At 52.6% G+C, this 27,845-nt stretch overlaps 2 protein-coding genes across 7 annotated transcripts; one reads left to right on the top strand and one right to left on the bottom strand.

Moving 5' to 3' along the window:
• Positions 1-1,276: 1,276 nt before the first annotated feature.
• On the top strand, positions 1,277-19,103 carry CAMKK2 (calcium/calmodulin dependent protein kinase kinase 2). 5 transcript variants are annotated; one of them, XM_076353362.1, is made up of 18 exons: positions 1,277-1,341; positions 5,819-5,945; positions 6,377-6,863; positions 7,630-7,677; positions 8,092-8,145; positions 8,306-8,357; positions 8,450-8,583; positions 9,219-9,255; positions 10,076-10,097; positions 10,390-10,478; positions 10,720-10,919; positions 11,010-11,063; positions 11,543-11,616; positions 12,174-12,261; positions 12,508-12,603; positions 13,157-13,285; positions 15,267-15,367; positions 15,767-19,103. In XM_076353362.1, exons 3-18 carry the CDS (start codon positions 6,426-6,428, stop codon positions 15,837-15,839), a joined length of 1,689 nt encoding a protein of 562 aa, XP_076209477.1. In that variant the 5' UTR covers positions 1,277-1,341; positions 5,819-5,945; positions 6,377-6,425; the 3' UTR covers positions 15,840-19,103. The 5 variants fall into 5 exon arrangements, with proteins under 5 accessions (XP_076209477.1, XP_076209474.1, XP_076209479.1 ...); XM_076353359.1 differs by having other exon boundaries at positions 15,764-19,103; XM_076353361.1 differs by lacking the exon at positions 1,277-1,341 and adding an exon at positions 1,490-1,564 and having other exon boundaries at positions 15,764-19,103.
• A 909-nt stretch (positions 19,104-20,012) lies between these two features.
• Positions 20,013-27,155, bottom strand: LOC143167471 (P2X purinoceptor 4-like). Of its 2 annotated transcripts, XM_076352920.1 has the most exons (12): positions 26,963-27,155; positions 26,134-26,281; positions 25,036-25,107; positions 24,869-24,941; positions 24,285-24,381; positions 24,021-24,101; positions 23,773-23,914; positions 23,296-23,432; positions 21,767-21,860; positions 21,615-21,680; positions 21,429-21,524; positions 20,013-20,724 (listed from the first exon to the last, which is right to left on the bottom strand). In XM_076352920.1, exons 1-12 carry the CDS (start codon positions 27,091-27,093, stop codon positions 20,707-20,709), a joined length of 1,155 nt encoding a protein of 384 aa, XP_076209035.1. In that variant the 5' UTR covers positions 27,094-27,155; the 3' UTR covers positions 20,013-20,706. The 2 variants fall into 2 exon arrangements, with proteins under 2 accessions (XP_076209035.1, XP_076209034.1); XM_076352919.1 differs by lacking the exon at positions 20,013-20,724 and having other exon boundaries at positions 21,344-21,524.
• Between the last annotated feature and the right edge of the window lie 690 nt (positions 27,156-27,845).

The following is a 27,845-nucleotide window of genomic DNA, read 5'->3' as shown; positions in this document are numbered from 1 at the left end:
GAGTAACCCAGTTTTGCGAGAACGCTCGTTTTGGTGGCTCGCCCCCTCTCAGCTACATTGTAATCGGCGCCGAGGAGTTCAATCCATAAAACGTTTGGAGCACCTACTATTTAACAGTAAGTGCATAAACCTGATTTCTAGAGGGGTTTTCAAGATCCTGGTCCAAATCGCAGTGTTTATCCATAGAGCTCGCATGGAAGCGTGGCTCTACTCCGGGGAGCTCTACAAGGTTGAAGCGGTGCCCGCAAATGGGTCTCGAAGCAAAATGAGGAAGAGGGTTTGCGCCAGCCATGGCGCCATCTGCTCAAGGTTGAAGCTGTTGCTTCGTGAAGAGTCGATCAGAAAACTGCAGGTGAGCTCAGCGCAAGGATGGTGCGTGATGGGAATGTGCTCGATAAGAAAAAACAAATAATTAGCAGGGACAAAGCACGGGAGGTGGTTACAAAGGGCTGGTGCCAGCCGGGGAGTTAAAGGCCGTGCCTGTGCAGCAACGTTGCCTCCGTCCTGGTGCTGCAGAGCTGCAACCTGAGTGGGAGCTGTGCTCGGTGGCGGCGGTGGCCTGGCAGTGGCCGCTGTGACATTTCCAAACGACTGGTTTCTAAAACCCCCTTTAGGTGATGATTTCAGAAGCGTTGGGCAACGGTTTAGTGAAGGAAGGTCCAGGGGAGCTGAGGCGGGTAACCCAATTTGGACCCGGTCGACCTCACGCTGGAAATCCTGTGTTTGCACAAGGGCAGAGGGGAAGAAGCCCCGGCCGAGCACCGGGACGGGCAGCGGCGGGAGGATGCTGTGATTTATGTCCCGCTGGGACGCGGGGGTGCCCGCAGCGGGGCTCGGCTGCGCCCGGGGCCGCGTCCCGGCACGGTCGGCGGAGGAGCGGGACCGGCCGGGTCACCCCGGCTGCATCCCGCGGCTGCGCTGCGAGGTAAGGCGGGGCCGCGCAGCCCGCGGCCGGAGGGGGAAATAAAATATTAAAAAACCAAACCAAAACCAAACCCAAACACCACCACACACCCCCGCCAACAAACAAAAAAACCCACCCCGAAGAACGGCTTGTGGGGGTGGGCGGGCAGGATGCGGCTGCCCGGGGGGAAACCTCCCCTTCCCCGGGGCGGAGCGGGGCCTCCTTCCCTCCCTCCCTCCTTCCCTCCCTCCCTCTCTCTCTCCTTCCCTCCCTCCCTCCTTCCCTCGCTGCCGCCGCCGGAGCGGAACCGAAAGCGAAGGCGGCGCCGGGCGGCCGCGCTCCGGCCCCGCGGGCGGCGCAGCGCGGCGGGGGCTGCGGGGGCTCCGGGGGCGGCGGGGGCCGCTCCCTTCCGCCGGCGGAGCGGCGCGTCCCGCCAGGTCGGTGGCTGCGGGCGCGGGCGGGGAGGCCGGGCGGGCCCGGCCGGGGGATGCGCCCGCGGCTGCGGAGACAAAGCCGCGCCCGGAGGGACCCGCGCCGGCGTCGGGCGTGGGCGGCCGGGGCCGGGCCGGGGCCGGGGATGCCCTCCGAGCAGAAAACGGCATCGCCTTCAAACGGGGCTTTCCCGCGGGGCTCGCAGCCGGCCTGTGCACGGCGTCGCAGGTATTTTGGCCATGGGGGATCGGTGCTGTCATTTCCCCATCCCGTTTCGGGGACCCGTGCTGTGGCCGCCCGGGCCCGGCAGGCATCCCGCTCCCGCTCGCCTTCGGCCGCCCACCGGCCCTGAGATGTGCCGGTGGTACCCGATGGGCTGGCGGCATCCCAGGCTTGGAGATGTGACAGGGTGGTGGCCGTCCCCGCGACACCAGGCGTCCCACAGACCCCATGGGGCTCCTGCCCGGGGAGGCGAGGGCTCAGAGCAGGGGGCCCGGGGAGAGTTAGGCCGTGGGGTTGGGAAAAGGAGGGGATTTTTAAGGTCAAGGGGCAAGTGAGAGGCCAGGAGAAGATGGAAGGGATGGAGCTGGTGCAGCAACTGTGTACAGGGGACAGGTTTCATTAAGAGAAGCCACAGGTTGGGTTGCCACGAGTGACCAAGCATGGTTAGGAGATGGGACGCAGCCCTGCGGCCACGTGCACGGCACGGAGCATCAGGAGCATGAAGGTGACAGTAAAGAACGAAAGCAGCAGTGGGATGACCGCAGGAAGCTGGTGTGATGGAGCTGTGGGCTGGCCGTGCGGCTGTGCAGTGCTACAGGAGCAGAAACCATCCCTGGGGACAGGACCAGGTTGTCCTCAGGGCCAGGGCGACCACGCTGGGCAGGGGATGTGTGGTGGCTGGGTAGCTGGAGCTGCCTTCGTGTCCCCTGACCAGAGAGGCAGCTCCTTTCCCAGGGGAAGGAGCCCCATCCCTCTCCTGGCCCCTCTCTGTGAGCACTTCATTTTGGGAAAAACAGCCAACAAAACCTGAGAGCCCAGCCCTGAGAGCGCTGCGAGGGGTGTCTGATCGACCAGCGCCATTCTGGGGAAGGCGGCTATTATCAGATTGGGGCGGTAATTTGGAGGAGGCTTTGCTTTCAACTCAGCCCTAATGTCTTTTAAGTGGTGTTCACAAAGTGCAGAGCCGCTCTCGTTTCCTCTCTCGTGGGCATCGTGGGCTGGAGCTGTTGTTTCCAGGAGAGCCGGGAGCCGCTCGGCGGCGCTGGACGAGGCGGTGATGGTGCCCTCAGCTCATCCCGGCCCATGCTCAACACCAGGTCTGGAGTTTACACTCTGGTTTTGAGATGCTCATTATATATTGCTTAAGCAGTATTATCTGGTATCATCAAGATCATAAAAAAAATCTTGTTAAAGATGTTTTTGGATTCCTATTGAAACCTGCCACTGGGTTTCGTGCCGTTATAATGCTACCAGCCCGGCTTTGTATTTTTTTCCCCCAGTTCTTTCCACTCTGTGTTGTATGGGCCAGGCAGTGCAGGAGGCCTTTCTGTTTGCTCCAGCGGCAATGAAAAGCTTCGCTGCTCGGGCACAGGGACCCAACAGATGGGGGCTGGGTGCCTGTTTCCAGTATCTCGTTATTTTGGGTGTCCTCTGACTTCTAGAGGAGCTGCTGAGAGATTTTTTTCCATTAAAAGTCAGGTGGGGGTGCATATGGTCTTTGTATACTACAGTGACTAATATATTTCTGGCAAGGTCTGCGCTCGCCCGTAGGAAGGGAAACTGTGATCGATGCCCCCATTGCTGCAGATGACACCACTCTTGGCACTGCTGCTTCCACCGCTGACAGTGACCGGGGAAAGCAAAATAGCCACTGGACTCTGCCCAGCGAGAGCCCATAACTGCCCCGCACACTGGCCTCGGTTAACTTTTAACTGCAGACCTTCGGCTGTAGCAGGGGGAGGATCCTCTGCGAGTAAAATCAGCCTTGCTTTAGGTGGTTTGTGTTCAATTTTGTTATGAACAGCTTTTTTTGCAGTGTGTGAGGTGATCCCCACAGAAGGTTGGATGGAGGTGTCGCTGCTGGAGCTGCCAAGTCTTATTCCCTTGGGAGGGTCCGACCCTGACACCACGTCTGGCCTTGCTGGAGGGAAGCGTGTGGGGGAAGGCGAGTGCATGGCAGCCGGTGGGAGCTGGGGACACCGTCCCATCGCCCGCTCTGCACCTGGGTAGAGAAACAGCTCCAGGGAGGGAAGGACAGGCTGATGCGTCCGTATGCTCCGATTTAAATCTGTGCAGCCAGTGCTGGCTGCAGGGTGTTGTCCTCTGCACCCCCTGAAATCGGTCGGCGTGTTCCCATCCGGAGCTGGCCGCATCCCAGCAGGGACCAGGCAGGGACCACAGGCTCACAGCAAGCTGGGGCGGCAGGAGGGGGCTGTAAAAATCACTTCACCCTCACAGGGGCCGATTTCGCTCCCATTCCTTTCCGCTAAAGCCACGTGGATGCTGAGCGAGAGGGAGAGCCGCTGCCAGGGTTTCACAGACCTCTTTTCATTTTAATATCCCTCTCCTTGCTGAATTAGATGCGGGACTGATTGCTTCGATAATCCTGCCGCAGCCGCTATGGGTTATACATGGATTTCAGCCAAAAGCCCTGCCGATAAATCATTCCTATACACCAGGCTGTTATATTTCCTGAGGATTTTCTGGGCATGTGCTGCTCGCTTTTACATAAGGATCTGCTGGAGTTTGTACCAGAATGTGCCGCTTTTCCCCAGGCAAGGACCTGGGTGGGTGGGTGAAGCGAAAGCCCCCAGGCTGTATTTCCCCTCTTTGGGTTTATTCCCCCCATTCCATCTATTTTAGTTTTCCCTCTGGCTGGGAATACGACTGTTCTCCTCCTCCTCCTCGGCCTCCCCGTTTGCTTATTCAGGAGAACTGGCTGCGTTATCGTTAGCAGTTGTCCCACGCCCCGCAGGGCTGTGTTCAACAGTGGGATCCCATTTTTGGGTTTCTTTCAGGGAAGTTATCATCTCACAGGGCAATTTTTGCAAAACCCCATGCTCAGCCCCTTCACGCACAGGCAAAGGGAAAAAACCCTCTGATTTTCCACCCTAGCTGATGTTACGATGGTGCTTGGATGACTTTTAGCCTGTTTACAGAGCCTGGGGAAGCCTGCTTGAATTAATCAACCTTGATATGTTTATCCTGGTCAAGCCAATTAACTCCTGCCGGCCAGGGCACGCTCGGCTCTCAAGTGTAGCGGAGACTTCATAACTCAATTTTGCCCTAGCCTGGCAAAGTTTAGCATGAACCCTTGGAAATTCCGATGCAGACGATGCTCTGGGGGCAGGATGGGATGCCCGGCCATGCCATGCCGCCGCCAGGGACCAGTGCTGCGGCTGGTGGTTCTCCTGGGATGGCTTCATCCTGGGGCCGCCCCGATGAGCTGCCTTTTTTGCTGCGGCCACGGCACATGGTGAGGGTAGAGGGCACGGTGTTCAGGATCGGCTCCGGCTTTTGGAGACGGCTATTTATATGTGCCCGCTGGCGGGGTGCCCAAAGCAAGCCAGGCAAATGGCAACCGGCCTCGAGATGCATCCCCGCGGGTTCGGGATGAACGAGGGGGGGGCTGCCTGTTTATTTTAATCCATTTTGGGAGTGTATTAAAACGCTGCCGTGGCCGCCAGCAGCACCGGGGGGGGGGGAGGAATTTTGCAGCCACGATGGCTGAGATGCAGAGCCCTGGCTTGGCTTGGCTTGGCTGGTGACTCCCGGCTCTCTTGCCCAGCAAAGCCCCAGCCAGGAGTGGATTCAGCCCCGCTAAATGTGGCGTTTCTGAAATAGTTTGTCCTTGTTGCTGTTCGTCGGCTTATTTATAGCCTTTGCATCCCCTGCGTTTCTCTGCGCCTCGAAGCAGCAAGCGGTGCCGGGTCGGCTTTAGCTCCGGGCCGATCCCGCTCGGGGAAAAAAAGCTCCAGTTTATAAAGTGGTGTTGAAAACAGCAATTAGGCCATTGCAAAGTCTTGAGGAAGGGGGAGACGATTTGATTTCTGTACTTGACCCGTAATTTCTGCTGGGCTGATTCAGAGCGGTTGTGCTGCGGGTGCATCACGGAAACTTCAACCAAGACGAGTGGAACTAATTTTAACCGGCCGCCTCACCGAGGTGTGGGAACCAGGCAGAAAAAGGCCTCAAACCTTGTTCCTGCTTCTGAGCTGTTTGTTTTGGGATTTTTTTTTCCACTTGGTTCTGCGGCAACTCGTTAGCCTAGAAATTAAAAACAGCACCAGCGTTGGGGCAGGAAAGAGTGATGGTTTACAACCAACCAACCATCGAACTGCCCTGCCTGCTGCGGGGCACCCGGCATGTGTGAATTACACCGTTTTTCTCCCCTTTTTAAATTATTATTTAATTATATAGACTTTTTTTTTTTTTTTAATTCTTTGTTGCTAACAGAATTGTCTTCTCATTTATCCCAAGGTTCAGGAGCTTGATTTTTGCACAGAAGGCCATAGGGAACCCAGGACAAGGAAGAGAAATCGCTGGCAATGACGGGCTGCGGGAGGAGGCAGTGAGCCGGGGGGGCTGATCCTGCACCCTGCGCCTGGTAAGCAGGTCCCTGTGCCCATGAACTGCTTCGTTTGGGGGGTGTTTGGCAGAGATTTGCCCGCTCCGACTGCAGGACCGAGCAGTAAAGCAAGGAACCGAGCAGTATTTATGCTGGCACAGTGCAGGGCCTGATCCAACCCCTGTAAAATACCCCTTTTGGGGTATTTCTGTAGTGGAGATGGTGGGGTTGTTATTCCCTGGAGGAGTTTAAATAAAGGGGGTGGAAGGAGCAGCCTGGGAGCTGAGTCTGGCCCCTGCCTGGGGTCTACCACGTGGCAGGGCAGGTGCATGGTCCCGGTGCCATCCTGCACCCCTGCCCTTGGCTTTACCATCCCCTATGGGATGAATAAATTAATCTGTAGACTAACGACCGGCAGGAGGAAATCTCGCTTTCCGGGGGAGCCTGGCTGAGCCGCCCTGTGTTTGCAGGTGTGCCTCCCCGTCGCAGCGTGGCCGGGATGAGGCCGTTGGTCGCACCATGCCATCATGCGTCCCTGGCAGCTCGCCCGCCCCGTGGCCCCTCTGCCGTGACAGACGCTGCGGCCGCCAAGTGCCTGGGGCGCCGCGGGACCCCCCGCCGCTGAGCCCCCGCCGCCCTGGCATGGCCTCGCTCATCGTGGTGACCGAGTACGACGTGACAGGGAGCGCAAGCGAGGAGGAGGAGATGAACGCGCCCGGAGGCGAGGGTTTTGGGGACGGCCGGGAGCCGAGGGCGAAGCTGCACCTCTCCGGCCGAAAGCTGTCCTTGCAGGAGCGGTCGCAGCCTGCCCGCTCGCCTGGGAGCGGCAATGGCACCAACGAACGCTTCATCTACCCGTCCCTCCCTTACTCTCCGGTGACGTCCCCGCACTCCTCCCCACGGCTGCCGCGGCGGCCAACGGTGGAGTCGAACCGCGTGTCCATCACTGGACTGCAGGTGAGGGGGGACAAATGCTGCTCCTGCGGTTCTCCTGCCCCTGTTCTCCTGGGTTTTCCCCCGCCCTGTGGCATTTTTTCCTACTTGGTTTCTCAAGATAAAACCCTGCGGCATGTCCACAGATGTGGGGTGGGAGGCGGTGGGACGTCCTGGTCCACCCTGGGCTGTGGGACAGCTCTCGGGGAGGTGGGACCCAGCGGCTCACTGCGTTTCGTGCCTTTTGTAGATGCCGCCAGCTCTCACGGCTGCATTTCAGGGGAGCCGTCAGCATGCTGCAATTTTCTTCTTCTCTCCCTTAAAAATAAAAAAAAAAAAGAGAGACCCACTGAGATCTAAAGAGAAAATGGCCCTGCCTGCCCCCAGCCTGCCAGCACTGACAGAAAACAGGCAGCAAGAGGCTGCTTTGCCCTTAAGAAATAAAAATACTCAGCGCCAGGTCGCCTGCATTAAATCCCCCCGGGGCTCTCCTGGCTGCTGATCCCCACCGCTGCCCGCCTGTTGTGCGCTCTCGTTCCACGTGAGCAGACAATATTGCCTGCCCGGCCGTTAATGTTTGCAATTAGCCGTCTATAAACACACCGACACGTGGCCAGGCAGCTGGCGTTTATGGCTCATGAATCAAAGCTGCCCAGCCCCGAGCGGGTGCCCGGGCAGAGCAGAACAGGGCGTCAGTTTGCAGAGAAAGTTTTGCTGGAGATTTAAAAGGAGGAGAGCAAATGCGAGCAGTTTCGTGGCTCGTGTCAGACCCCCCCCTCTCTTCCCGCAGGACTGTGTGCAGCTCAACCAGTACAAGCTGAAGGACGAGATCGGGAAGGTGACTATTGGCCGGGTTTGGGGTGGGATGGAGGGATTCGGGGCGGGAGGGTGCTGGGCTCACTTTTGCTTTCCAGCCGGTGAGATGGCAATTTCAGCCGCTCACCACGGCAACTCAGCCGGCTCCTCACTGCGACGCCGGTCTCTTCTGGGTGATACCGACTGAATTGTATATTTTTAAAAAATTATTATTAATTTTCCCCATTCCCCCTCCCTCCCACAAAATGGGGCATTTGGAGCTTTTCTTTGCCGGAGGTGTGATGCCAGCCCACGCGTCCCACTACACCCGGCATCGCCCACCAGCTCCGTGATCCCAGTGGGGCCCGGTTTGCGGAGGAGCCCGGAGTCCAGTTTGGTGCTGTGGGGTTTTTTTGGACTGTCCCTAACTGGTGCCCATGGCTGTGCCCCTCTCTAGGGCTCCTATGGGGTGGTGAAGCTGGCCTACAACGAGGACGATAACACCTACTATGTGAGTAGCGCACGTCCCCAGAGCCCGCAGTGGGGCAGGTGGGATGGGGGACGGATCCCCTCCACTGACTCCCTGCCCGGCTCCGTGCTGGCCCCATCCCACCAGGCTCATTTTATCCTTGGTTTGCCCCAAATCCCACTTGTTTTTTCCCCTCTTGCAGGCAATGAAGGTTCTCTCCAAAAAGAAGCTGATGAGACAGGCAGGCTTCCCCCGTAAGTGGTGCAAAAGCTTTAAGGTGGGAGATGATCTGGGGACCCCAGGGGCTCGTTCCCAACCAGACACCCCGTCTTCGCCTTTCCCGCAGGCCGCCCACCACCCCGTGGAGCCAAAGCTGCCTCTGAGGGCTGCCTGCCGCCCAAAGGGCCCATCGAACAGGTCTACCAGGAGATCGCCATCCTGAAGAAGCTGGACCACCCCAATGTGGTGAAGCTGGTGGAGGTGAGTGCTGGCCAGCCCCTTCCCGAAACCCACCCCGAGCGTGAAGGAGCCTGGATGCTGCGGGGATGGGCTACACGTTGGCTTGGGCAGAGGGGAGCGACCGCAGAAGGGCTGGGATGGCCATGGCAGGTCCTGCTTACGGGAGACTCGTGTTTTCCCTGGTTTAAAAGGATTTTTATTCCCACCTCCCAAAAGAGGATTTTTTTTCTTCCCTGCCCAGAAAGAAAAATGCAGAAAAATGTTGCTTCCTTGGAGGAAACAAGTGCTCAGATGGGTTTTGGGGAGGAACTGGTGTTTCTGCAGGTTCTGTGATGCAGTCGCCCTGCCCTCCGCCCACTGACTGTATGAAATGGTCCAAAAATCAAGAATTAAGGATGTGCAGGCTGGAGTTTATTTGGCTCATGAGTCAAATGATGCTTCCTGTGTGTTTTAAATATTTACTTCCTTGAAATACAGCTATATCTCTGTCCTCTTTTTTTTCCCCCATCCCTTGTGGGTAGAAGCTCAGAGATTAGCAGACCATGCTAATGGTGCAGATGGTGCAGGATTGAGATGGCCGCTAAATAAAAAATCACAGTGTTTAATTTGCAAGGTTTTTTGGTGCTGTTTAATTTCCTTTCTGCTTCTTTTGGCAGGTCCTGGATGACCCCAGCGAGGACCACCTGTACATGGGTAACTGCCCACTGCCCTGTGGGCAGGGTGTCAGAGGGATTGGGGTTTGCCAGGGCAAAGGGTTCCCCCTGCGTTTTGGGGCAGCTGTGTGCGGGGTTGGGTCTCTCCTCTGGAGCGGGTATGGCCTGGATGTGCTGGAGAAGCAAATCCCCTCTAATGGTCAGAGCAAACAGGATCCAGTCTGGGTTCAGAAAGGAGACAGAAGTGCTTTACAGCACTTTATAGGCTTTAATTTGACATCAGGGCATGCTTTGCCATGAGAGGTACCAGCATTTATGTTCTCAGCTCTGAAGCTGGGCTGCTAGAAAGTAGCTTTGCTTCTTTGGCTTCGAGAACAAGGCATGTGTTAATTACCCACGGTACAAACGAGCTCCTTCCCACCCTGTCTTGCAGACTGCAGTGGTTTGCCTGATGTAAATACACACGCTTTTGGAGGAGGCATTTCTTTTCCATCATTTATGTTCAGCCTGTACTAGCGGAGGAGTGTGCGATGCCTTCATGGCCAAGCGCAGAGGTTTGCCTGGGGCGTGGGCTCGGCCTTGGTTTTGCAGGCAAACCGAGGGTTTTAGTGTGCCGTGTGGAGGGCACTTCATGATGCTGAAGCTGCAGCACTGAGAAGGTAGTTGGCAGCATCCCCTTAACTGAAAATGGAAGCAACCACAATGCCATGTGCCTTGCATAAGATGGCATCTCCTTTTTTTAAAAAATACATAATTTTTAGAATTTTTGTCATTAAAATAATTGCTTTTGCGCTGAGACTGTGCTCACAGGAGCTCTAACCTGTAAGTGATCCGTAATCACCTTCTTTTTTGTGTTTCAGTGTTTGAACTGGTGAAGCAAGGGTGAGTATTGAATTCCAGATTTAAACCTACTAAAGCATGAACGTGAGACGGGTTTGTGGGTGGCACAGCTCGGCTACCTGAGGCGGGCACGGGACGCAGAGGCGATGGGGAGGTTCATGGTGGGTCCCCTACGAATTTGGGTAGCATCTCCCCAGCCCAGCTACAGTTGTGTACACCCCCTGTGTGCCTGCATCTGGGGCCACGTGCTGCCACTGGCCGGCGGCAAAGCCTCCGGGGCCTGTTTCAGTGCATCCGGATAGGGAACGAGCTCCGTTCTCTGTTGCCTTTGCAGCCCCGTGATGGAAATCCCAACCCTGAAACCTCTCAGCGAGGACCAGGCTCGGTTCTACTTCCAGGATCTGATCAAGGGCATTGAATACTGTGAGTGTCTGTGCAAAAAGGATGGGATTTCTTATTCGTATTTTTTTCTAAACACCTGGGGCTGGACTTTCTGCTGGTGTACGGTGCCGTTTCTGGTGGCTCATGCTACTGCACAGGGGTTTTTGAAGCTGGAGCTGGTCATGGTGTTAGCAGAAAGGCTTACAGCCATGCGGGGGCTTCGTGGCTCCTTTGCTGCAGACCAGTCCTGCTGCTGAATCACTTGTTTTTCCTTCGGCTACAGTGCACTATCAAAAGATAATCCACCGGGATATTAAGCCTTCCAACCTCCTCGTGGGGGAAGATGGGCACGTCAAGATCGCTGACTTTGGGGTGAGCAACGAGTTCAAGGGAGCCGATGCCCTCTTAACCAACACGGTGGGCACCCCTGCCTTCATGGCCCCGGAGACGCTCTCGGAAACCAGGAAAATCTTCTCCGGAAAGGTATTTAGTGGCGATTTGAGGGTTTTTGGACTAATCTTCCTTGCACACGCTGTCTGTTGCAGATCTAACTATGCTTTCTTTACTCTGCAGGCTTTGGATGTCTGGGCCATGGGGATCACACTGTACTGCTTTGTGTTTGGGCAGGTAATGAGATTGATTTTTCAGCGCTGTTGGTGGTCCGGGGGGGGGGGGGGTTTGGTGTGTGCCTCCTGTGTGCCAGGTACATGGTGGGATTAGCACCCTGCACCCCTCTTCGAGCAGCCGGGTATTGCCGAGGGGAGACGGGGCTGTGTGGGTGGAAATGGGAAACCTCTGCCTGTCTGTGGGATGGGTGCAGCCAAAAGGGCCGTGTTTCTTTTTTTCCCCGGGGAAAAAATTCTGTGCCTGGCCAGATTTTTTAGGAAAGAAGCTGTTGTAGTAATTTGGCCATTTTTAGTCAAATGTTATTTCCATTGCGTTTAAAAGAAGACATTGATATAATAGGAAATCTTCTGGTATTTCCCTATAACTGGCTCCTTGCTCTCCTTCAAACCCTACGAGATCCCGATGCTCAACTGGCTGCTCCGCTGCCACTTCTTAACGGAGGTTGTTGCTTTTCTCATTGCTCTTTTTCTTCGCGGTAGTGCCCTTTTATGGATGAAAGGATCCTGAGTTTACACAATAAAATCAAGACCCAGACGTTGGAGTTCCCGGATCAGTAAGTACTCCAAAAAAAAAAAAAAAAAAAAAAAAGCCCTCAGCCCTCATTTTAAAGCTCATTTGAGCCATTTCTCAGGCGCTGCCAGGGTGGGGCTGGCTGTGGTTTTGCAAAACTCAGGCTCTGAGCCCTTCTGTTGGCCCTCGGCCCTGGAAAACTTCCTTTGCATTAAACGTGAAGGCAACATCTTGGCGTGCAGTTGCCGATGAAGGAGCGATTGAAGTTGCAGAGGTGTTTGAGGGAATGGATTAGCTTCTGCAGTTGCTGCCTGTTGGGTTTTAGCCTGGGTGGAGTTGGTGTTGGGCTCTCCCAGCCTCGTACACACGGGATCACACTTTGGATTGCCCAAAAAGGGGATATTTTTCTTCCCTGGAGGGTTTGGGGAGGAAGGGCTGCATGGCACCTGGGTGCACGAGTACCCAGAGCTGCATCCCTGCCAGGGCTGGGGTCCAGCCCCAATCTACCTGGGAAGGCCCACGGCGGCGGGCACTGGGGTGAAGACGAGAGGCAGCATCCATCCCCTTCCCCATCTCATCTCTCCCCCCTCCTTTCTCCAGGCCAGAAGTTACAGACTTCTTGAAGGATTTGATTACACGGATGCTGGATAAAAATCCCGAATCTAGGATTTCGGTCCCAGAAATCAAGGTACTGACCCGACCCCCTGGTGTTGGCTGTGGCTTCACTTCTGTTGGGTTCTCCTTGCTCGGCTTTTTTTGGGAGTCAGTTTGATCACGCCAGGCTAGGTCCTCCCCCCGTGCCCAGGGCCCCTGGGCAGGTAAGTCCCAGCTCCTTCCCCTGCTCCAGGACCTGCTCAGCTTTGGGACCTTTGGTGCCTACAGAAGTCACAGGCAAAAGGAAATCCCCTGAGTACAGTATTTCCTCTGCTACCAGGAAAGTACTGTGCAACAGCCTTTCGCAGGAGATTTCTGGTCCTCCGCCCCTGCGGGAGCCTGGAAGGGGCGAGAAGCTGAGAAAATGGAGACTAAGGTAGGGGGAAAGGATTGCGGGGGAATTGCTGAACCATTTTGTGCTCCTCCTGCAGCTGCCCAAGACGCCAGGTGTGTGGGCAAGGAGAAAGGGGTTTCTGCCTTCTGTCGTGGATTAATTCAGGTCCAAGACTAGGGCTCGGTGGGTCTTCCTATCGCTACTGCTCATACGTATGGTCTGGAATAAATCGCTCCTGCCTCTTGGTGCTGTCTCATCCGTAAGATGAGAGTGGAAATAGGTCGTCTTCCCTAAAACCCACTGAGATGCCCAGTGCTGTATGTCACCAAGGTTACTGCTCGGTTGCGTAGATGGGGCCAGTGCAGGCTCCGGATGAGCCGCACCGCGGCATTTTCTGCTCCGGGCTGAGCTGTTCCCAGCGGCGCCAGGGTGAGCTGGCTTGCCAGTGAGATGGCATGTCTCTCCCCTGCTCCCTGGTATTTCAGGAGCACGTAGGGGCCGTAGCTTTGGCAAGGAGATGCGTTTGCCAGGCTTCTGTTGTTTGAGTTAAGAAAAAGAGGAAATCATTCCTGACAGGCTGTGTTATTAATTGAAGTTGCACCCGTGGGTCACCAAGAACGGAGTGGAGCTGCTGCCCACAGAGGATGAGAACTGCACCCTCATCGAGGTGACAGAGGAGGAGGTGGAGAATTCGGTCAAGCACATCCCCAGCCTGGCTACCGTGGTAAGTATGAGGGAGGCGATGGTCTGTGGATGCACACCGGGGTCCACGCTGCCTCCTGGGGCGGTCCCAAGCAGCTGGAGGTTGCTGCTGAAGGGCAAAAGCATTGGGCAGGATTAGAGCAAAGACCTTCCCTCTCTCAGAAACAAGCGCTGCAAGATGGGGTCTCAGCACCTCACTGGAGGTGGCCGTACCCCACGGTGTGGGGGAATATTTCAGAGCAGTCCCAAAGGGACCCGTCAGCAGGTTGCCGGTCGCCACGCTTGAGCTGGCTGCCTAAATATCGCTGTATTTGCTCAGGGCAAAAGAGCATCTGGTCCAGGACCTGCCCGCAGCCGGGAGTGTGTGTTTTGGCCAGGCACGAGGAGCTCCTGACCTGCTCTGCCCATCGGGCCGTAGGGTCTGCGGGAGCTTCCCAGGATGGAGATTTTATCTGGGCCGTGGCATGCGCCAGCCCCCGCCTGGAGCTATTCTTGGTGAATTCATCTCATCTCTTTTCAAGCTCGTATTTTTATTCTCTGCAACCCACTGTGGTGGTGAGAACCACAGTGTAACCCTGCCCTGTGTGGAAAGTGAAATCCTTTTGGGTTTTGAATCTAATGATTTCTCTGGGTGCCTGCTAGCCCTTATGCTAGGAGAAACAGCGAGCGACCATTTGCAGTTCCCTGGTGTGGCGTTATCTGCCTGTAGACACCCAGGCTGTGACTTTTTTTGAAGTACAGGTCTCCCTTTGAAGCCTCTTTTCCATATCGTGGCTGTGCTCACATCTAGCTCCATTTCTGGAGCTCTCTCCCGCTTCAGTATCCCACAGAAGTCTCTTCAACCGCAGATACATCAATATGCAAATGTGCCTTGTGCTGCTAAAGCTGAAAAAGCAGATCTTGCTCTAAAGAGATCACCATTGATGAGGGGTTTTTCCCCCTTTCTCCTATTTGGAGGTGTCTCGCTGCGATGCAGCAGAGGATGGCTCAGTGCTCCCAGCCCCATTGAAAATCCAGGTGTGTTCAGCACGGCTCAGGGCAAATGAGCTTTTACTGCGACTCTTGCCTCTTAAATAACGCACCGCCTCCAGGCAGATCTCAGATTTTCCCATTTACTTTTGTTCTTCAAAATTAGCCTCCGGAGCCTGATCTTTGTGCATCCAACTGTAGGCGTTAACACTCGAGTACGAGATTCACGTGGCTTCGACTCTCACATAAAATGCTTTCCCCCGCGGGACCCTGCTGGCATGTGCGTTTCAGATGTGTAAGGGCTCTCGGTGCACCGTGGTAAGCAGATAAAAAAGGCACAGAGGCACGAGAAGCAGTATCAAATGAAGCCAGGGGTTCCCAGACCGGGATGTACATGCCGAGGCAGGGTCCAGTGCTGCTCACGTTGTTCTCTGCTCCCACCAGTAAAATAAGGTGGGGGATGCCTGGGAAGAACCCTGACACTTGCTCTGTTCCCAGCAGTCTCCAATTGCAGCTGACGCTGGGTGCCTTTTGTGTTTTGCAGCCAAAGCTAGACAAACAGCCAATTTTTCAGCTTGGTTTTGGTAAACGTTAAGGCAAAATTGTGCCAGTTCCTTCCTTCCCCTCTCCCTTTCCAATGAATTCTTCTGCCAGATAATTGCGGGGAACTGGGAATTTGCAGGTACTGGATGCAGTAATCAGTAAAACCTACTTCTGGGGGGAGAAAATCTTCCCAGACTTGGCTTTGCTCTCCTTTCCAGCCTCTCACACCTAGTGTGGCTCTCATCTGCGTGTTCAGTTGTTGCACTGTGGGTTTCAGACGAGGATACAGCCCCTGTACTAAGCAGCTGGAGACTTGTAAAGATGCTTCCTTCTGTTTTTTTGGGGGGTTTTGTTTGTTTTGTTTTGTTTTAAAGAGAACTTTGACTTGTTTTCACTAGTTTTCTTAATTACTTGGGCATGAGGGTTGGATGTTCCTGTTGCTCTTGAATGAAAGGAAAGCGTCCCTGATGAACTCCAATCTGGTCTTGCAGATCTTGGTTAAAACAATGATCCGGAAGCGATCCTTCGGGAACCCGTTTGAGGGGAGCAGGAGGGAGGAGCGGTCGTTGTCTGCCCCTGGGAACCTGCTGCCGTAAGTGTCATTGCCTCGCCTCGGCCCAAAAGGACGTTTGCAGCTTGTCTTGTGCTCTGGAAATCACTGCAAAGCACAGGAGGAGAATTCGAGAAGTTGGGCTTTGAATCTTTCATGTGGGGCTGCAACCCGGATGTTAACACACCCTCTGTCTGACCTGTAACCGCTTTGTGGGATGATTTTTGTGACGTGGCATATCCTGCCCCTCCGATGGGCTGAAAAGCATCTTTTTATGGCACTTCCAGCCTGTTACAGGGGAGCTGGGGGGAGACGACATGTGCTTAGCGTCCCAAAGGTCCCGTGGCGGGGAAGGGGCAGTGTCTCAGATGCTGGTGTCTCATTGCCTGCTTTGCCTTTTTCCAAGTCGCTCAGCAACTGTTTTATTTCCTTTTAAAGCAGGAAACAAGGCAGTGAAGATAATCTGAAATGCAACGACTTGCCCAATGTGGGAGAGGAGGAACTTCTTTCATGAACATCGACTTCATGGTTCTGTTGAGCAACTTGGTCCGGGGTACGTTATTAAAGTGTGCAGCTGAGGATGAGCGACATTAACAGAGCCTGCACCAAACACAGCATGACATGGCGCTATTTCAGTATGATGCTGGATGTAGAGCTTACATAGCAGCATGTTATAAGACATCCGACTACTTGTCATAAACATTGAACATCTCTGATCGCTTGGACTGCTGACTTCTAGTGGGAAGGTGCTGGCTGATAGCAGAGAGGTGAGCTATCGTGTTGAGCAGCAACAATGCTTTGCAAAAAAAAAAAAACCCAACAGCCAAACAAAAATGCATTTGGAACTGCTTTTACCTGGTTTTAATGCCAAATAATTTCTGGGGACTAACGCCAGTGTCCCAGGGGTGTTGTACGCCCATCGTGTAGTCGGTGGGCACACACAGAAGGGTGAAGCTTTTGCCATACACAACAGTAAAACTACACGTGCGCACTTTGAGAGTTCACGACCTACCGGAAATGTTGTTGCATCTATTTCCTGTTGTTCTGGTTTGTTTTTAATTGACACCTTTTTAACTGCATGGGAACAAAGCAAAAACCCACCTTTTCAGCTTTTTAAAGAATGCCTACCTTTGTGAGCCAAGTTGTATTAAACAGCATCTTTGGGACATCCAGAAAGTGAGGTTAATTACCACCTAAGGTAATTAACACCTTTCCTAAGGTCTTGGTGTGACTAGGACTTGGTAAGTTGAGTATTCAGTGTATGAAAGGAAAAGGTATTTAAGGGCTTAAGTTCAGTCTGAACTATTTTTGCTGCAGACATAGGAGTGAAAGGTGGTGTTTAGCTGAATGTTTCTTTTGAACAGCAGAGGAAGCACTAACAACAGTTTGTTTCTAAATCTTTTACTTGATCTAGGTAGATACTAAATATAAAATTCAGGGTAAAATCCTTCACTTCCATGTACATTACATGGTTTACTACAATTAAAAATAATACAACTCATGCTATTTTTAAGTATAGACTTAGGGCTTGCTTAGAATTTAAGATCTTAATGAAATACTTAGATTAGCTAGTAATTTTCAAAGAAACTTTTGTTTTCCAAACTCTTAATCTGGATTTTGGGGCCAATGCTATGTATTTTTTGCAAGTTTGTTACCAGTAATTTGTGAATGCCTGTGGATCAGAGGCTTGTTAGTAAATTAAGTGTGTACCTAATTCATGGATTGTTTCTTACGAAAAGCTCTTTCACCTTCAGTCAGATTACTCTGATTATTTTGTGGTGCTTGTAAGGAAAAAAAAAAAAAATCTATAGTGTGGTGGGAGAGATTCTGACGTCCAGACTCACTTTCCGAAGTTCTCTGTGCTCGGACAAAGCTGGAGAACAGCAGACCGTGGGTGAGCTGGAGAAGAGTCAGGGTTTGCTTGGGGAAAGGGGTCACGGTAAGTACAGTTGTTTTGTATATGGAGTGTGGGACTGGGGGGGAAAAGGTCTGACTTCTCAGTCTGATATGGGGGTGTGACCTTGAATGAGGCATTTAAAATGATGGTGTACCTGAAAGAGGGGGAGGATTCAAATGTCCCAAGCGTGTAAGGGACTGCTAAGGCACAATTCTTTGCCCTGAGGAAGAAGGCAGTAGGAGAGACCCAAGTATTTTGGTTAATGTTAAGATCTCTGCCTGCTAACCCTGGCCATGAGTGCCCTGCCTTTAGGAAGTGACTGTCCCCTTGTCTTCCTTGATCTTGGGCACTGCAAGCAGCAGAGCACTGAGGTCCTTGGCCCTGCTGCAGTCGGACCTGGTCTGGTAATTTCTGGTTAGGATGGGTCTTTGTTAAAGCTGGCGTAGCGTTAGCAAGCGCGCAGGTGCCTACACAAACTGTCCCTTACATCTTTTGATCACTTGAAGCAATGCTCCCCCTAAATCGCTATTTATTACCGAAACATTGTGCTGCTGGCCTCTCTCCAAAGCCAGTGACGATGGTTCGTGGTTTAGGAGCACTACTATGGAGTTTGGAGCCATAAGACACGCACAGTTTTCCTCCCGTTTTAGTCCAAGGCTATGCCAAAGCCCTGCAGCTTCAGCTATGGGAAAACCAAACAGGTAATGTGGGTGCCAGCACTACTACAGCTGCCTGCTCCCCCTTTCCTAAACAGGACTTTTCATTGTGGAAATGCGTGCGAGTGGGCAGCTTGGTTCTCTAACCTTGTAAATGGACTTGTTCTGCAAAAAAAAAAAAAAAAAAAAAAAAAAAAGGGGGATCTGATTATTTATAGCTGGTGCATAGTAATGTGTGTGGTGTGTTTTGTTAAAGGTGAGTTGTAGAGATGCTCTGTGCTGCGTATCTCTGGTTTGTGATTTGTCAGGTGCCTAGCGAGACAGTTTACATTTACCAAACAGGCTTGCCAGGTGCAACACAGCTTCTAAACAGAATAAGCTGTACCAGTTCCTTGATGCCCAGCCACATAGTTACTGGGCCTCAGATATTACCATAGATCAGTGTCTTATGGCTAGCCCGTGCTTGGTTCGTAAGCATCCTAAAGCTCAGCACTTCCCTAAGGCGCTCTCTAAAACGATTGTCCTTTTAGTGCCAGCTCCAGTAGGGCTGCAGCCAAATGCACATTTCTGAAAGAAACTCGATGTAGATTTTTCTTGTTGATTAGTTCTGTTGAAAGCATAAAGCGTGGCTCTGTGAGGAAGATCTATCTAAATGCATGACCTGTTAGAGAAGCTGTACTGTATATATGGATCTGCTCAGTTCCCTAGCTGCTGTTCCTTAGTAGTAAAGCTAGCTTTTTTTTCTTAGTGAAGTAAACATTTTGCTTGTGCCTTGGAACTGGGCTATAGATGATTTCCCCAACTCCCTTCCTTTCAAGCAAGCCCAGTGCTGATTGTAGGCTTAATGCTGGGTACTAAGCCTTTTTGGCTCTGAAAGCACACAGGAAAGTGCTAAGGGGAAACCAGGCCTCTTGTCCTGAGCAGTTTTTCTTGGTGGTCCCCTCCTACCTATCAGGCAATTGATCTGTTTCTTTTCTAAGGTCCTGGACTATTGCTGATTTTTATACTTTGTTTAATGACCGAGGCTTGTGTTTCATTCCTACCCCTTTATTATGCATTTAACTTTATCAGGTGTATCAAGTTTAAATACTGTGTATTTACTTCTTTTAAATTATATTACCTAAGAAGAAAGGAGGAAAAAAAAAAAAAACAAACTACTAAGTGTTTTTCCACACAGCTGTTCAAGCTTCTCTGTACAAGTTGAAATAAATGACATGCAACCAAACCCAGAGTTAGTTGATCAAGTGGAACCATTATCCTATTTGACTGGTCTTTATCAAGCTATGAGAGTTTGCTTCTTGGAAGAGGAGCCTGAAAGCACGCTCCTGTGTTAGTAAAGTCTGGTGCTCTACCATTACTGGGGACCTTGGGCAAGGATAAGACCACAGTGGCTCTAGCCACTGCATAATCCAAATTGAGCCATTAACATGCACAGACTAGCGCGCTGACTCTTGGAAAGGCACTGGTTTGAGTTGTGACACTCAGCTTAGTGCTCAGCAGCAGGCAAATAAAGAATAAAACAAAATGATAATACTGTAGCAAACCCATCGCACTGCTGGAAAAAAGGCAGCAAAGCCTCAGCCAGGATGCTGGAGGTATGGAATAGGTCCCAGGGCTCTGCAACACTAGAAAAGGTTCAGAGAAAGGGAAGAGCTCTACCTTGTGTGCCAGTGTGATCACTAGAGATGCTCAAGGCCATGTGAAGATAAAAGCCAACAAATTCACCTAAATCAACTTGTGTAAACCCATTAAATGCAGCAGCCCACATACAGGGTGTTGGGGGGGTGGTGGTATGCCAGGGAGTAATAGATCTGCTCTTCTGACCAGTTGGTACTAGCGTTTGGCTAAGGCCATGCCAGGCTAACCCACCCTGGCCTCCGACTTCCAAGTCTTTTCCCTTGGATAGGGTTTTAATGCAACAGACACAGACACGGTGTTAGGAGAACCAAGGTGGAGCAGAAGCTGCAGTTGCAGCAGCACTCTTGCTGAGAGAAGCAAGAGGCAAGGCAGAGAGCAGCACTGGCTTTGATAGCTCTCCAGGAACAGTTGCTATCTGTGTAAAATGAAGGCAGTTCACTGACCCTAACCTTCACAGGCCCTGGGGAAAAATAAACAAGCAAAACCCAGCTTGCAGGATTCCAAGAGGGCTGAGAGAAATATTTTATTAAAAAGAAAGTAAATTTTAAAGTAGTACCATAAAAATTAGACAAAACAGAAAAAAAATTCTGTAACCAGTAAGCCATTTACCATAGCACAATGGAACCAGACACTGCTTTGTCTCAGTCTGTGGCCACTGGAGCTTGGAGACATGATTAAATAGTAGGCACAGGCTCACCTAAGCATCACAATCTGTCAGGGCAAGGAAAAGTGATTTGACAACAGCACAGAGCTGCTCTCCCAAGGTTAGGCAACACCTGGCAGGGGCCATGTTCACTGTAAGGGAGAAACTGTGCCTGTTACCCTGTGGTCTCTGCTACCGGTGAGCTCAGGGAAAGGAGGACTGTCAGAATGACAATGCCGGAGCAGTCCCTGTCCCAGGCTTACCCAATGCAGAGGCCTGGCATAAAAGCATAATCCTCCCTCTGTGCTTAGTGCAATCAACCTGGAAAGACAGCAGACAAGGAGCAGACCCAATTCTTCTCTCTGGGGTTGGCTCCAGCCAGCAGGAGTAGTGAAGAGTAGTAAAGAAGGTCCCTTTCTCAGTTTCGTGCCCCTCTTCCTTCCAACGAAGAGGGGGTGGGTCTCTTGGCAGGGTCAGAGTAAGAGTCACAGCAGCAGTTCACAGCAGCAGTTGGTGCTGTAGCAGCAGGAGGTCAGGAGTTTGTTCCTTATGTCTCACTGACTCCCTGCAAGGATCAGAGATTACAGTTCTCTGCCAGAAAACTCTTCTTTCTCCCCCTTCCTCTCACATAAAACCCTCTGCACAGGCAAGCTACTCTCTGCTACTCAGACTTTACATTTCCAGTGCCACAAGGTCTTTTGATTCAGAAATCCACCCTCTGCAACAACAGTTCCCACCAAGCACAGGGCTGAGCTCTACCCTCAGCACCAGTCAAGCAACCCCACTAAATCCTTCTACTGGCCGAACAGATCACTTGGAACCTGAAGGGAGGCATAGCCGTGGCTGTCAGCATACTGGTCTCAGAAAATACCAACCCATTGAGTGGGTTTGTTCATAGCAGCAGGAATCCCCAAAAGCCAAGAAGGAAGGATTTGATGAGGACAGAGCTGTTGTCTGCAGCTCTCAGAAGGCAACTGCCAAGGACTGCAACCCAAAAAGAGAGGCGCAGTGGTGGCATGACAAGTTCTTGAACATACATTTCCCTCTCCAAGAGTGGTTGCCCAGGAAACATGACAATATTTGTTTCTAGTGCTCCTCCCTGCAACAGCTTTGAGGTAAAAATGAGCTTCTCCGAGGAAGACAAATTTTTCTCAGAGCTGTGGTTCAAAATCTCTGTTTGATGTGGATTTTCTAAATCCTGTTTCAGAATCGCTGCAGAGACAGAGGAGGAAGCAACTTTGCCTTCACTCTGTCTTCACTGATGCTTACCAGTTCATAATCCTCCACATACTTGTATTTCTTCTCCCGATAGTAGTATTTCTTCTTCATGCAATACAGAACAACAATGTCACACAGCACCGTTGCCTAGTAGAGATTGAAAGAGTTTAAGACAATGAGCCTCAGAACTGAGGCACTAATCCAGAATTGAGTCTAAGTGCAGACAGTGTCACTTACCACGCCAAAGAGCGCTAAGCCAGAGCCGATGTTAATCATTGTAGGAATTACATCAAATTTTCCTGCCTAAAAGACAGTTACAAAGGTGAATATGTTTTTCAGCATCTCTGAAAGCCCTCACTGCAAGACCTCCAGGAATTAAGTCACCCTACCTTTCCAAACACTATGATATCAAAGCGGATGCCATAAGCTTTGACAAGCGTCCGTGATTCAGTGCCATTACTATCCTTGTAGTATTTCGCAAACCTGGAGCAAAGATAGGTCAGAGCTTAGCTGGAAATTTTGAGGTTGCTTATGCGATCATGCAACATCCAGGTGTGTCCTCCACCCCAAGAGGATGGGCTGCACATTGGTACTTTCAGAGACAAGCCCCAAGTGATGGAGGGAGATTTCATGCAGGCAAGCACATATGGGAGAAAAGCCCAGAACAGGCGAATTTAAGACAGCAGTTAACACAAGCCAAATCAGGAAACTTGCAAAGCATAGGAAGGGGAGGAAGTTAGCTTTAGCAGGGGAGCAGAAGGGCAGACAGGAAGAAATTCAGCAACACATGAGAATCAGCCCCTCGGACAGAGGCAAGCAGGAGGCTGCAGGAGTGCAGGCAGCCACGAGAGGGCAGAGCCGGGAGCAGGCAGCGAGGGAGGCAGCACAGCTCAGCCTGTCACACAAAGGCTGCTCCTTGTCCCGCACAATGCGACTCCCAGGCAAAATGATAGGGAAAAGGGATGAGAACAAATAAGTGAGATCAGACTTACTCCACCACATGGTTGACTAAGCCAGGAGGAAGCAGAGAAGAGGGCAGAAGAGAAGAGGAAGGATCAGTAAAAGGCTGCACCACGGCCTGGAATTAGCAAGAGCACTTCAGAGCCCGCACCAGCCGGGCTGCAATACCCTCCAGCCGGTCTCACCTGACACCCCAATACCTGCAGGCCTGGCACCTCCCAAACATACACTTGTGCTGTCTGCATGACAGCAGCTTCTCAGTGAATTCATTCAAGTTCCACCAAAAGAGATCCCCTGTGCTAAGTGAGAGTTTGTGATTCTAGAAACAGGCATAGCCCTGAGCCATGTTTCCTCATGAGCAGGACTGTTGCAAGGACCTTGGCAAGGTAACCAATCCATATTATTACAGCTGTGAGTCTGGATGCAACCAGCTACATGGCTCTGTGCTGGTGGTTTTACTGGAGGTGCTGGACCTACCTGTACTGGCCAGAATGTTTATGTGGTGGTGTATGCCAGAAGGATACTCCTGGTGCTGATACGGTCTTCAACTGACAGAGCCACTTTCCAGAGGTCAGGTTTTCCCTCATGCACAGTGAAGGAGGTGCTTCAGTCTCCCACCCCCACACCCCAGCCCTCTCAAATACTGCCCTATCAGCACACCCTGAAACAGTCAGTTCTCACATTGCCATGCCACGGGAGGCTGGCCCAAACGGCCACCCAAATACTGCCGCAAATATGACTCAGACACTGATGCAATCAGTGGAGCTTCACTGACCTTCCCCCTCTGCTGTGGTTTGCTCTATGTTTTACAGCATCAGAGAAATTCTCCAAGTTTTACAGCACCATCAAAAGTCCAAGGACTACCCGCCACTGTCAGAGGAGTGCAAGCAGCCCGTAACACTGTGCCAGTGGCAGACTGAGCCGCAGGGACACCCGGTGCCCTCCATAGCCACATTACCTGAAGTTGTAGCCAGGCGAGACAGTGTGGGCAGAGTCCTTGTTGTCAAGGCGCCGGAAGGAGTACTTTGGCACACAGTGGGAAGCAGCTCTGTCAAGGTTGCAGTCCCAGTTGATCTGCAGCGCCATGACTCCACCCTGCCAAGTGGAGAAGAGGAGAAGGTGAGCAGTCCAAGTGCCCAGCCAGCCCAGCACTAGGCTCTCTGCTGACCGGGACCCTGACTTACTGGCCCTTGTCTCGGTCCCAGTCAAACACTCTTTCCCCCTGCTACAGAAGGACCTTGCCCATAACCCCACCCAAACAAGCCAAGGCCAAATACTTGCTAAGTAGAATTGACTCCAGTCCCTCTGGCCAGAGCAGCTCTCCATTCTGCAGCTACTCTGTGTCCTGTGGCTCATGCCACGAGGCAAGGGGGGACAACCACCTACCGCTCCTCTTCTACACAGCTGAGGCCCAACAGAAGGGTCTGCCAAATACCTCCACAGCCATTTCCTGGAAGTTCTGCTCTGCAGCTTCAACTATTTTCCCTAAACGAAAGATAGGGCAGAAGGGATCTGTCTGGGAGTCATAGATGCAGTTCTTGAGGTAGGTGGAGTTGATAGTGGGGAGGATGTTTCGCCTACAGGGGAACAGAGGGAGAAGATCTGTTGCATCTCCTTCCACTCCTCCAGCTCCCCTTTACTGTCCAAGAGACCAGACAGTGCAATGCCCCACACACTATTTACTTGCTGAAGTTGAACTTGGGGTACCAAATGTTGTTCTTCACCAGAATGGTAAAGTTCTCAGCTTCTTGCAGGAATGCTGGCCTACAAAACAATAGGAAAAGTAAATAAGTTTCACTTCTATTTTCACAAACAGAACTCTGCAGGGTCCTTGGTGATCACCTCCTCAGCTTTTCCCAATAGTACCTCGTAGGGAGAAACATCAGCTGCATACTGCTAGCCTCCTCTCAGGAGGGCCACCACAGAGTAGGAAGACTGAGCACTCACTTGGGTACGTGATAGTCATCCTCTACAGGGCACCATGCAAAGACTTCACAGGTCTTAATGCTGCTGTTGTACGGTACACACTCCCCAGTCTGGATGCCTGGAAAGACATGTGAATGGAGGTACCACCAAGCAAAAATACAGAGGCAGTATTTGCCCTGTGATATCTCCTCACTCCATAAGGTGAAAGCAATCTGCTCAGAGGTGAAGTGCCAGTACCAAGACCCCCATTATCTTCCATTGCAATTTGTAGTGCAATTTCAGAGAAAGAAGCATCAGGTCCTTTTTCTGAGTCAAATCCTCATCTGCATGACATACTGCTTCATGGACTCAAGGTCTTGAAAAAGCCCTCACACTGTTTGCTAACTCACCAAAGCACACATCTGTCCAGCATCCACCCAACACAGTCTAAGCCCATCTGCTCTCCCCCAGAAGAAAAATCTGAGCTTCCCTTTCAGTTCTCTTAGGTGTGAGACAATGAGAACAATGAGACTTAAGTGAAATGCTGCTTCGTTCACAGGAGGGAAGGCACAGCACAGAGGTATCACAACACAGACTGAAAGGAGCCCTTGCAGTAGGCTTCTTACCATTGCTGTGGGTGCTGACATATCCTGGAACACAGTTGTTCTTCACCTTGCACTCTGTTTCATCATCTGGAAGCTGGAGAGGAACAATAATTACACTAAACTCTATGAACTTTCTATCCCACACTCCCACGCACACAAGGCAAGATTAAAGCAGACCCTGTACCTACCTCTGGGCAGCGGCCTTGGCGCTGGTTCAGCGTGAGTATCACATTGGTCATGACAAACACAGTGTTCTCCTCCTGAACATGCAAAACAAGAAGGAAATTTAAGAGTGAGTCTGCAAACAATATCCAAGGCACTGACCCAAATGTCTTTGTTGACAGAGCCCAGGTGGCCCCGCAGAGGGGACTTGCTTTGGACAGTGCTGGTGTAGTACTAAAGGAGCAGATTCCCACATGTATTGCCTGATGGCCACTGCCTTTAGGTAGAGGAAGGACTGCTGGACTAGCAACCCTTTCTGTCCTCCCACTTGGCCCAATTTTCCTCATTCACATTATGAAAACAGAGATCACACAGCTCTTCAGGGGAGTCGCAAGGCAGGAGCAGAAATAAAGCTCCAGCTGCAAGTCTGAGCGCAATTCCCACTCTTTTTTTGCAATATATCTATTAGAAATTTGACCAGTCCTGGTTTGTTTCTCCACGGAACACCATTTCCATTATTTTCAGATCTGTACGATTTGGGATCTGTTATTTGCTTCTGCTCCACTGATACGCAAATATGATCACTCAGCCAAAATCCGACTAAATCTGTCACTTTTTTCTGCACCACATCTCATGCAGACAGAGTGACCCATGACTAGCAGCTTGGCCGTGCCTGCCAACCCTGAAGGCCACCGCATATTGCCCACAGAGTGCAGATTCCCAGAGTCATAGTCAATCAGTAACTACACCAATACCTCCTATTCAGTTCTGGACCAAGTGACCTGCAGGCTATTCCCAGGGTTTCTGCCAACAAGTTAACTTTGAGTTGTTTGTTTTAGAAAGCAGTAAGAAAGAGGACATGTGGTTATTGTTGCAACTTCTTCCTGAAGCCTGCAAAATTCCCCCTCCTATACAAGCACACACACACATACTTTTCTTGAAAAAAGCTTCCCCAGGGCTAGTAGTGCAGGTCCTCAGCATGATCTGCAACAAAGCAAAGCTGCTTCATTCTCTCATATCAAGGCCACGCTGGAGCCAAAGCTGCTCCAGACCTCAGTGGACTTTGGCAGAGGAGTAGCTGTTTGTTAGAAAACCCTCCCTCTGCATGTGAAAGTGATTGATACCTGAGGAGGGATGACGTAGTCAGCTACATCCCAGATCATGGCTCCCAAGGTGGATGTGTTTGTCAGCGTTACTCCTTTCACCTTTGTGGTTACAGAACTGACCACCGAGTCTGTTTCCTGGTAGCCCTTCTCCCACAAAAAGACCCAGCTGCAAGAGAAGGATTGCAAGAAACATCAAAAAACAGATAAACACCATAAACCAGCACAGGCAGTGGGAATTTCTCCTTTTTTCATGTGTCACCCGAAAGGGCTGGTCCAGATAGTTTCATAGTGCTTCCCTACAAAAGAGTCACAGGACTAGCAATCTCCCTTCTGATTTTTTTTTTTTTTTTTTTCCAGAGTGGTTTGGCAGGGTGTAATTATTGCTTTTACGCACACCCCCGCCGGCTGAATGACGATCACCCTCCGGGACGGCCTTCGCTCCTAAGGGGCTCTCTCCTGTCTGCAGCTGCCTCTAAGCAGCCCTACAGTCCCAGTTAAGGCCGCCCAGTTAAGCCGTCCCCACCACCTGCTTGTCACCCCTGGGTGTCGGCACCCACGACGGCTGCCGCGGGCGAGCTCCGGCCGCCCCTCAGCCCCGCGGCGGACGCTTCCCGCCACCCCAGCGCCCGGAGCTGCCTCCCCGCCTCGCCCTGAGGGAGGCGGCCGGTTCCCGCCCCTCAGCCCCACGCCCCCGGGGGGTCCCAGCGAGGAGCTGCCCTTCCTCCCTCACGGCAGCCGCCCCGAGACCCCTCCCGCCTACAGCCGCGGCGGGGCTGCGGGCTTCCCCGCAGCGCTGCCCGGGGGGATGGGAACGCAGGCCGGCGCCGGGACCCACCCGCCCGCTCACCCGATCACGTAGGCGAGGATGGCGAGCTGCACCCCGCGGTTGATGAGCCCCACTTTGCGGCTCCGGATCAGCACGATGCGGGGGGTGTCGTACTCGAAGAGGAAGCTGTGAAAAGCCCCGCACGACACCATGGCGGCGGCCTGGAAGGGCGGACGGGAGCCCCCACACACCGGGCAGCGGCTCCCGCAGCCCCGCGGAGCCGCAGCGCCCCGAGCAGCCCGGAGAGCGCTCCTGCAGCCCCGGGGCTTGCACCGGCTCGGGTTCTTGATTGCCGGCCCCCGCCCCCGCCAGCTGCGGGCTGCCTGCCAGCCGCCGGTCCTGCCCGCGGCCGAGGAGGAGGCAGCGGCTGCCTGGAGGCGCCGCAGCCTCTCCCTCGGCTGTTTTCGGCAGGGAAAAGGGGTTCACCGCCGCCCTGGCCCCTTTGGGGCTGTCCGGGATAACCCGGGGCTCGGCAGCCAGGGCAAGGCTCTGCCTTGAGGCCTCCCGCTGCTGTAGCTCTGCTGTGCGTGGATACGGGGTTGGGAAGTGCAGGTGGTGGGTCATCCTGAGGAGGATGCTCACACCCTAGTTGCTAAACCTGGGAGATTTTTTCCCATGCTACTCATTGTTAGCAAGTGCAGGGGAGTTTTTCACTTCCATACTGGCCAGACATGAGTCAGCCGTTACCTGGAGGTCTGCTGCTGTCAGCCCTATGCTGAGTCTGGGCTACCAAGTCTCACGAAGAAGCTGGACAGATGACCTCAGGCAAGGGCCATCCTAACACCAAGACATAACTTGCAGCCAGCTCAGAGCAAGGACAGAGCACCTGCCTGCAAAAGATAGCAGAAGCATATCTAAGACTGTCACCCTCCCATCCACAATGACCAAATCCTTTATTTATCCT

This window comes from Aptenodytes patagonicus, chromosome 15 (assembly GCF_965638725.1).
Source record: "Aptenodytes patagonicus chromosome 15, bAptPat1.pri.cur, whole genome shotgun sequence".
NCBI lineage: Eukaryota > Metazoa > Chordata > Aves > Sphenisciformes > Spheniscidae > Aptenodytes > Aptenodytes patagonicus.
Note: the sequence above shows the minus strand (reverse complement) of the source record. Positions and strands in the feature narration are given on the sequence as shown.

Excerpts from the sequence above, each read along its gene's own strand:
- CAMKK2 (XM_076353359.1), top strand. The coding sequence starts at position 6,426 with ATGCCATCATGCGTCCCTGGCAGCTCGCCCGCCCCGTGGCCCCTCTGC. Across the intron at positions 7,678-8,091 it reads TGAAGGACGAGATCGGGAAG|GGCTCCTATGGGGTGGTGAA; the intron begins GTGACTATTGGC and ends GCCCCTCTCTAG. Across the intron at positions 10,098-10,389 it reads TTTGAACTGGTGAAGCAAGG|CCCCGTGATGGAAATCCCAA; the intron begins GTGAGTATTGAA and ends TTGCCTTTGCAG.
- LOC143167471 (XM_076352919.1), bottom strand. The coding sequence starts at position 27,093 with ATGGTGTCGTGCGGGGCTTTTCACAGCTTCCTCTTCGAGTACGACACC. Across the intron at positions 26,282-26,962 it reads ATCCTCGCCTACGTGATCGG|CTGGGTCTTTTTGTGGGAGA; the intron begins GTGAGCGGGCGG and ends CTTCTCTTGCAG. Across the intron at positions 21,861-23,295 it reads TCGCCTGGCTACAACTTCAG|GTTTGCGAAATACTACAAGG; the intron begins GTAATGTGGCTA and ends TCTTTGCTCCAG.